Source organism: Berghia stephanieae, chromosome 1 (assembly GCF_034508935.2).
Source record: "Berghia stephanieae isolate SIO BIC M18660-M18661 chromosome 1, UCSD_Bste_1.3, whole genome shotgun sequence".
Lineage (NCBI taxonomy): Eukaryota > Metazoa > Mollusca > Gastropoda > Nudibranchia > Aeolidiidae > Berghia > Berghia stephanieae.
Window position 1 is genome coordinate 32,738,451 of NC_088360.1, and position 10,098 is coordinate 32,748,548.

Below are 10,098 nucleotides of genomic sequence, written 5' to 3' on the forward strand. Positions count from 1 at the left end.
TTCATGTGACTGGCATTCATCCCAGTTTCTGTAGTGTTAAATGGACATAAATTATTTAATTTCCTGTTACCCTTTGGTAAATAATAACAATAATAATAATAATAATAATAATAATAATAATAATAATAATAATAATAATAATAATAATAATAATAATAATACTTTATTGCATCCCAAAAAGGAAATTTTTTGTACAGACGTGTTATAATTTACACAATAAGATAATATAAAGGAAGTAGGGTGTAGGTATATATAAAAAGGAGCAGCTCCACAACCAGAGCCACGCTTTATAATATGAATAATTTCAACACTGTAAAATAGTTAAAATAGATAAAACTGTAACTATACATTGAAAATTGAAAATACTGCAAAACAGAGAAATTAATAAATTAATATTTACATTATTTGAAAGTAAAAATGGGAAATAATTATATAAAATGATTATTGCTTGTTGTTATAAAGCCTAATACTAGACGCAAAAGATTTTCGGTGTCTCTCTATTTTTGTTGAAATAGAGAAAGGGCGACAACTTCTTCATGACATAATAATTGATGGTCATAGTGGATGATTCTGGTCATTTAATATTTTAGTTATTTTACTAATACAAAATTTCTCGTATAAAAGATCTCCATCGTTAACATCATTTATATAGCATTTAATGGATTTTTTAATATTTGAATTTATTTTGTTCCTTTCCACTGCTAAGCAATTGCCTCCCCAAGCTGTTATACAAAATGACAAGACACTAATCATTATTGACACCATATCTAACAGACCCTGTTATATTGACAAAGAGTCCAAAAAAAAAAACTTCACTGCGACAGGGACCAAAACTGTGTATCTGCAAACTAAGCCTTAGTTATCAGGACCTCTCGTCAATGATTCTATGGCTGAAAAAAAATTAGTAAATTTCTGGTAGTTTGGGTTGGAAAAATGAAAATTGAAATGTAGAAGTTATTTATGTGTGTTTGACATTTCTTTTTTCCAATTTTGAATTTGTTGGTCTCGAGAAATCACAAAACAACTAAAAATATGAGGATATTTAATTGCTTCTAAAATAAATATGAGCACGCTTTTGTAATACATAGTGTGTTGTTACATAATATTCCATACACACAGCACAAGTAACAACTTGAACAAACTTTGTTATAAGGAAATAGATTACCTGCAAAATCATATTGTAGGATACTGCCCGAGCAGTTGATGCCAAAGCAGCAGTCCTCTTCATTGTGATTTGCTAGTGGCTACTTCATGACATCAAATGGAATTTCAAATTAAATGTGGCAAAACAAGGTGCTGCAGGATTCAAACCAAAACAAACAAAAAAAAGTATTATTATAAAATTTAGCTCTCTTTCTTAACTTGGCAAAACAGCTGACTTACAAACTAGGCAGTCTCACTTAATTTCCAAAGATGTCAAATCCTTTAGAAAACAGTTTCATTACGTTTATTGAAAAAATAAACTAAAAAAAAAAAAGCTATCTAGGTCTCTGTGATACTAAGCTGCTAGAAGATGTGGACTGTAAAAAGTAATTAACAAAAATGAATAATATAAAAGCTTCAAAAAAAGAACAAAATACCAAACACAAAACGTTTTGGGCTCAAAACCCCTCTTCAGCCACTGTCACGAAATGTTATAATGAATGTTTCCTTAAGTTTATTGTGTACGCTAGTCCTAATGTTATTCTTAGTTCGTAATGTCCCGATGTGATGATCATATTCTCTGTAATAGATATAGGGACTGATCTTGGTATTGCGTAGGACCGTTTTTGTTGTTTTAGTTTATGATCGGAAATGTCATAGGTCATGGATTTTCCCGTTGAGTCATTTCCTGGCACATAAAGAGAGACCATTCTCTTAAGTATTTCTTTTCTTTTAAAATTCTATGTCTTGGTTTTTGTAAAACTTTCATCCTCCCCATTCACCAGTTGGCCGTCCGACGATTCGGACGTATTTTATTCTCTATGCAAAGTTCAGCCGATGCTGTTTTGCAAGAGTTTTACTTCAGTTTATGAAAGTCAATTGTGATTTTAATTGTTACAGGCCTTGTGGTTGGTGGAATTATTCATTTGATTCAATCTTTCTGCTTATATTATGAGTTTATTAATACTAGTGATTTTCTGATTCAATAATATGTGCCAAGCATGTGGGGCAGTGACCACGTGTGTTGAGAAGTTTATAGTGTTGTGATATGTGTAATGGTGATCTAGTTTAAGTATTGCTTCTTTTGTTTTTCTATGGTTAATTATATATTGTTTTCTTTCCCATTCTAGTGGGCCTGTTGATTTGGGGCCAAAGCCAAAGAAACTATTTAATGAAGTAACTCTAACCCTGTTGATTTTGGGTCGTCTTATTAATTTGTAGCCAAAGCCAGAACATTTTAATAAAAAGCCTTATCCTTGGCCGATGCCAGCAAAATCATATCCATCTGTGTATATTGGTCATATCCGGCCAAAGCCGTGGACATTTTAGTATTATTGTTCTAAGGCCGATGCCTTGGATTCCAAGAACACTCTTTGAGTTTGGACATTACAAGTCGTGACATTATAGAGAAAGGACGACAGACTGCCTCATCTCGACTAAGGGAAGAAGCCCTGACGTACCTGTGACGGACAGATCATATTTTTGTTCTATGTGTTCTGTAAAGGTAAGGGGCCCCACCTTCTTGTGAAATCTGTTTGTGACTTGTATGTATACCTATTCATTGTTCCACGTTCATTGTTACTGTCTAGTGAATTGAGTGATCGTCATTACATGTGCGAATGAGAGACAGAGTGTGTGTGAGAGTAATTTGCATTAATAAATATGAAATATGAAAATTTATTCATCACTCTTTGATTGTTGGTTTGTTGGGTTGGTCAATTTGTTGGACGTTAGCAACCCTTTAAGGCCATTGACTGGGACAGAGGTTCTGCAGACCACCGACTCACTCTTTGGCATTGTCACTTTGTGACAGCCACCAACAAAAAAAAAACAATGAAACAAAAATGCATATTCCTAAAAGAAAAAAAAAACAGATCAAGCAGAGAAATATTCCACACGTCCTTTCTGCATAAAACTTTGAATAGTAAACAAAAAGAAAAATTTTCTAGGTTGTTAAGGACTGCCAAATTGAGTGGAATATTATATAAAACATAAAATTTGGTGGTTAAAGAAAAAAATAAATAACTGGAGTACAGTAGTAATCGGTGTCAAATTAATCCGTTGAATCCTCAACTTCTTTTTGTCTACCTTCCATTTTTTTCAAACAATACATAAAAAGAAAGCTTGAAATCTCAGCTACAGATTGCTTACTTAACTTTTCAACATAGTCACCAAACCCAACTACCACAGGGTTACCATTTGACGCACGCTGTTGGCAAAATACTGACACCCTTTTTCTCTACACCAAGATCGGACAACAGCCTTCACGTCTTTGTCGGTTTAATAGTGGTTTCCTTTGAGACACTCCCTCAATTTTGTGAATAAGAATGAAGTCTGAAGATGCTAGGTCGGCACTGCAGGGTGGATGTGGCAAGGAGAGTTATTGTGTCGGTGTTCAATTGACTGGTGTTTGCTTTTACTAAAAGTTTTAGGAGGGTTCAATTAAAGATGTATAACTTCGTTATAAAGAGGAATATCGCAGATATTTTGGTATCATTATTTTCGTTACTTACCGGGCACCTAGCCTCAGGATCTATGTACACGGTAACATTTATACACAGTAACCTTGAATCTCACCTTTAATGGTTAAATTGTATTGTTTGATTATTTTTTTTATAACACACATACACACACACACAGAGCAATGTATATCCATTGCTTGTATTGTAACGGCAAACCAATTACCGGAGCTACCGTGTACGTAGATCCTGAGGCTAGGTGCCCGGTTACCGTATACGTAGACACTGCCTACCTAATTTCAATTATTCATTATAACTTTTGAAATTCATCAAGGATTAGTACTGAATTTTTTTTTCATAGAAAACAAATGCATCTTCAAATCTAAACTGCTTTTGACGGTAGGCTTTAAGTTTGTTTTTGTTGTTTCTATCTAAATATATGATTGATAACTTACACTTACCTCTCTAACTCTAAGTAAACTCTCTACACTACAGTACTACAGTCAACTTCGATTCCTCCAGACTCACCCACTCACTCATATGATGATAGTTTCACACTATTCCGGGAAATCTTCACGATGAATATAGTTTCAAAACCAACTTCCCTGGCATTATGTTTTATCTACATACTAACATGTAAAAAAAACCTTCATAAATTATTTTTAAATATTATTGCACTCACTTGAGACTGAGGCCGACTGGAAATTTAATACTGAAGACGACATACGTCAAAACTTGCTACAAAAATTGCACAAAGAAGTTGTAATGTAGCTTTAGCAGTTTTTAAGTTTTGTACTGATAAAAAGAAATCGCAATTTCTCTCTCACGCCCGTCTCCGACGGGACGATGAGAAATACCTTTCACAAAGACATAACACCCGACCAACTGTTGAGCAATACTTCGCATAAAGGTCGGCGGACAAGACATGTCACGAAATCCCACTGGTCACCCATCGATTACGCACGTATTCGCCATTCCTGCATTATGTTCGCTGGAAGGGGGGGGGGGGGGGGGGGGGGGGGGGGGGGGGGGGGGGGGGGGGGCGCTTTGAATGTATTAATGTGAAATATCACTGAATGTAATGTAAACTTCTTCAACACCAGTTTGCATGTAAGTTTTGTGCAGTACAACATTTCAAGGGAACCGCAGTTTTCAAATACAAGAGAAGGATAATTAAGATGACATAAACAGTTATTAATTTTACCTCTCCCCTCTGAGTTCCTGTTTGTAAGCCATACGATATGAAGTGAATAGAAAAGTGCCAGAAGACAATAGAGAATAAAATTTTTTTTTTTTTTTCGCGGCGGTGGTGGGGTTTGAACCTGCGACCTTATTGGTACGACAACTCCGCCTGGCAGGTGAGAGCGTGGCTCTACCGTGTGAGCTATCCACGAACACAAAAATATTCGTTTCAAACTCAAAGTCATTACTAGATCCCTCTCTCACCCACTTCTTGAGACCACCGATTCATTCGTACACCACCATCGCGAATAATTTTGACCAGCAGTTAAGCTTAATAGCCAATATTCTCAACACAAACATATAACATAGAAACGATTGAGACATCGAGTATGCTCCGGTGTATGGGTGAATTTTTAATTCAGAAAAGTGAGTGGAGCAGGCACTTATGTTGGTAACAACAAGATATGAAGTGAATAGAAAAGTGCCAGAAGACAATAGAGAATAAAATTTTTTTTTTTTTTTTTTTTTTTTTTCGCGGCGGTGGTGGGGTTTGAACCTGCGACCTTATTGGTACGACAACTCCGCCTGGCAGGTGAGAGCGTGGCTCTACCGTGTGAGCTATCCACGAACACAAAAATATTCGTTTCAAACTCAAAGTCATTACTAGATCCCTCTCTCACCCACTTCTTGAGACCACCGATTCATTCGTACACCACCATCGCGAATAATTTTGACCAGCAGTTAAGCTTAATAGCCAATATTCTCAACACAAACATATAACATAGAAACGATTGAGACATCGAGTATGCTCCGGTGTATGGGGTGAATTTTTAATTCAGAAAAGTGAGTGGAGCAGGCACTTATGTTGGTAACAACAAGATATGAAGTGAATAGAAAAGTGCCAGAAGACAATAGAGAATAAAATTTTTTTTTTTTTTTTTCGCGGCGGTGGTGGGTTTGAACCTGCGACCTTATTGGTACGACAACTCCGCCTGGCAGGTGAGAGCGTGGCTCTACCGTGTGAGCTATCCACGAACACAAAAATATTCGTTTCAAACTCAAAGTCATTACTAGATCCCTCTCTCACCCACTTCTTGAGACCACCGATTCATTCGTACACCACCATCGCGAATAATTTTGACCAGCAGTTAAGCTTAATAGCCAATATTCTCAACACAAACATATAACATAGAAACGATTGAGACATCGAGTATGCTCCGGTGTATGGGGTGAATTTTTAATTCAGAAAAGTGAGTGGAGCAGGCACTTATGTTGGTAACAACAAGATATGAAGTGAATAGAAAAGTGCCAGAAGACAATAGAGAATAAAATTTTTTTTTTTTTTTTTTTTTTTTTTTTTTCGCGGCGGTGGTGGGGTTTGAACCTGCGACCTTATTGGTACGACAACTCCGCCTGGCAGGTGAGAGCGTGGCTCTACCGTGTGAGCTATCCACGAACACAAAAATATTCGTTTCAAACTCAAAGTCATTACTAGATCCCTCTCTCACCCACTTCTTGAGACCACCGATTCATTCGTACACCACCATCGCGAATAATTTTGACCAGCAGTTAAGCTTAATAGCCAATATTCTCAACACAAACATATAACATAGAAACGATTGAGACATCGAGTATGCTCCGGTGTATGGGGTGAATTTTTAATTCAGAAAAGTGAGTGGAGCAGGCACTTATGTTGGTAACAACAAGATATGAAGTGAATAGAAAAGTGCCAGAAGACAATAGAGAATAAAATTTTTTTTTTTCGCGGCGGTGGTGGGGTTTGAACCTGCGACCTTATTGGTACGACAACTCCGCCTGGCAGGTGAGAGCGTGGCTCTACCGTGTGAGCTATCCACGAACACAAAAATATTCGTTTCAAACTCAAAGTCATTACTAGATCCCTCTCTCACCCACTTCTTGAGACCACCGATTCATTCGTACACCACCATCGCGAATAATTTTGACCAGCAGTTAAGCTTAATAGCCAATATTCTCAACACAAACATATAACATAGAAACGATTGAGACATCGAGTATGCTCCGGTGTATGGGTGAATTTTTAATTCAGAAAAGTGAGTGGAGCAGGCACTTATGTTGGTAACAACAAGATATGAAGTGAATAGAAAAGTGCCAGAAGACAATAGAGAATAAAATTTTATTCTCTATTGTCTTCTGGCACTTTTCTATTCACTTCATATCTTGTTGTTACCAACATAAGTGCCTGCTCCACTCACTTTTCTGAATTAAAAATTCACCCCATACACCGGAGCATACTCGATGTCTCAATCGTTTCTATGTTATATGTTTGTGTTGAGAATATTGGCTATTAAGCTTAACTGCTGGTCAAAATTATTCGCGATGGTGGTGTACGAATGAATCGGTGGTCTCAAGAAGTGGGTGAGAGAGGGATCTAGTAATGACTTTGAGTTTGAAACGAATATTTTTGTGTTCGTGGATAGCTCACACGGTAGAGCCACGCTCTCACCTGCCAGGCGGAGTTGTCGTACCAATAAGGTCGCAGGTTCAAACCCCACCACCGCCGCGGAAAAAAAAAATTTTATTCTCTATTGTCTTCTGGCACTTTTCTATTCACTTCATATCTTGTTGTTACCAACATAAGTGCCTGCTCCACTCACTTTTCTGAATTAAAAATTCACCCCATACACCGGAGCATACTCGATGTCTCAATCGTTTCTATGTTATATGTTTGTGTTGAGAATATTGGCTATTAAGCTTAACTGCTGGTCAAAATTATTCGCGATGGTGGTGTACGAATGAATCGGTGGTCTCAAGAAGTGGGTGAGAGAGGGATCTAGTAATGACTTTGAGTTTGAAACGAATATTTTTGTGTTCGTGGATAGCTCACACGGTAGAGCCACGCTCTCACCTGCCAGGCGGAGTTGTCGTACCAATAAGGTCGCAGGTTCAAACCCCACCACCGCCGCGAAAAAAAAAAAAATTTTATTCTCTATTGTCTTCTGGCACTTTTCTATTCACTTCATATCTTGTTGTTACCAACATAAGTGCCTGCTCCATCCACTTTTCTGAATTAAAAATTCACCCCATACACCGGAGCATACTCGATGTCTCAATCGTTTCTATGTTATATGTTTGTGTTGAGAATATTGGCTATTAAGCTTAACTGCTGGTCAAAATTATTCGCGATGGTGGTGTACGAATGAATCGGTGGTCTCAAGAAGTGGGTGAGAGAGGGATCTAGTAATGACTTTGAGTTTGAAACGAATATTTTTGTGTTCGTGGATAGCTCACACGGTAGAGCCACGCTCTCACCTGCCAGGCGGAGTTGTCGTACCAATAAGGTCGCAGGTTCAAACCCCACCACCGCCGCGAAAAAAAAAAAAAAATTTTATTCTCTATTGTCTTCTGGCACTTTTCTATTCACTTCATATCTTGTTGTTACCAACATAAGTGCCTGCTCCACTCACTTTTCTGAATTAAAAATTCACCCCATACACCGGAGCATACTCGATGTCTCAATCGTTTCTATGTTATATGTTTGTGTTGAGAATATTGGCTATTAAGCTTAACTGCTGGTCAAAATTATTCGCGATGGTGGTGTACGAATGAATCGGTGGTCTCAAGAAGTGGGTGAGAGAGGGATCTAGTAATGACTTTGAGTTTGAAACGAATATTTTTGTGTTCGTGGATAGCTCACACGGTAGAGCCACGCTCTCACCTGCCAGGCGGAGTTGTCGTACCAATAAGGTCGCAGGTTCAAACCCCACCACCGCCGCGAAAAAAAAAAATTTTATTCTCTATTGTCTTCTGGCACTTTTCTATTCACTTCATATCTTGTTGTTACCAACATAAGTGCCTGCTCCACTCACTTTTCTGAATTAAAAATTCACCCCATACACCGGAGCATACTCGATGTCTCAATCGTTTCTATGTTATATGTTTGTGTTGAGAATATTGGCTATTAAGCTTAACTGCTGGTCAAAATTATTCGCGATGGTGGTGTACGAATGAATCGGTGGTCTCAAGAAGTGGGTGAGAGAGGGATCTAGTAATGACTTTGAGTTTGAAACGAATATTTTTGTGTTCGTGGATAGCTCACACGGTAGAGCCACGCTCTCACCTGCCAGGCGGAGTTGTCGTACCAATAAGGTCGCAGGTTCAAACCCCACCACCGCCGCGAAAAAAAAATTTTATTCTCTATTGTCTTCTGGCACTTTTCTATTCACTTCATATCTTGTTGTTACCAACATAAGTGCCTGCTCCACTCACTTTTCTGAATTAAAAATTCACCCCATACACCGGAGCATACTCGATGTCTCAATCGTTTCTATGTTATATGTTTGTGTTGAGAATATTGGCTATTAAGCTTAACTGCTGGTCAAAATTATTCGCGATGGTGGTGTACGAATGAATCGGTGGTCTCAAGAAGTGGGTGAGAGAGGGATCTAGTAATGACTTTGAGTTTGAAACGAATATTTTTGTGTTCGTGGATAGCTCACACGGTAGAGCCACGCTCTCACCTGCCAGGCGGAGTTGTCGTACCAATAAGGTCGCAGGTTCAAACCCCACCACCGCCGCGAAAAAAAAATTTTATTCTCTATTGTCTTCTGGCACTTTTCTGTTTGTAAGCCATACTGCTATTTGCCATATGCCATGAAAAATAAGTCCGCGTTTCGCCTCTCTGGAGGAATACTTGTAAATTTTCCTCTGTGACAAATGTGCATGTTTAATCCATATTTTTCATTAGTTTTTATGAATGTAGAATTCACAACGGGAAGCTACGCCTTTGGCTCTCAAATATTAAATTGTAACAATTGTTTATGTCAAGTGTGTACAAAGTGTACATTTTGCTGTGTCATTTTGAACTCAAGATGGCAATATTAGTGAGTAACGCACATGAATTTCGTGAAATGGAAACCCCTAATCAAGCATGTTCGGGTAGTCGACAAATGGAACCGCCTGCCTGCAACAGTTGTTGACGTCCCTTCATTGCAGGCATTCAAGTGCCGTCTTGATGCTCATTGTGAAACAGAAAATACTGTTTGCAAAGTTAAATTCAGACACCTTCCACTATGTGGCATGCCCAGTTTTGAGAGATGTGACTTATTTACGTTCACGAATGCACAAGAGCAGATAAAAGGCTGTAAAAGTCTACATAAATCTGGACTTATATCATATCATATCATCATGTGAGCGAGTTTAGCGATCGATTTTCACAACAGAATTCACAGTGTATAACATCGTATTGCAAAACATCAAAATGTTTACTCATCCCAGACCCTTCGTTTTGTATATAACGCAAAGAAGAAAAATTCTAAAGTATGATACTGTAGCC

General features: G+C 37.9%; 1 protein-coding gene across 1 annotated transcript in view; it reads right to left on the reverse strand.

Annotated features, from left to right (window-relative positions):
- The window catches only part of LOC144972153 (man(5)GlcNAc(2)-PP-dolichol translocation protein RFT1-like), a 33,250-nt gene extending 28,878 nt beyond the window's left edge, over positions 1 to 4,372 (reverse strand). The window contains exons 1-2 of the mRNA XM_078913212.1: positions 4,285 to 4,372; positions 1,166 to 1,296 (exon numbers count right to left, since the gene is read on the reverse strand). Of these exons, the coding sequence (XP_078769338.1) occupies positions 1,166 to 1,228 (63 nt within the window). The 5' untranslated portion in view covers positions 1,229 to 1,296; positions 4,285 to 4,372. The remainder of the gene's footprint in view (positions 1 to 1,165; positions 1,297 to 4,284) is intronic.
- Positions 4,373 to 10,098: the final 5,726 nt, after the last annotated feature.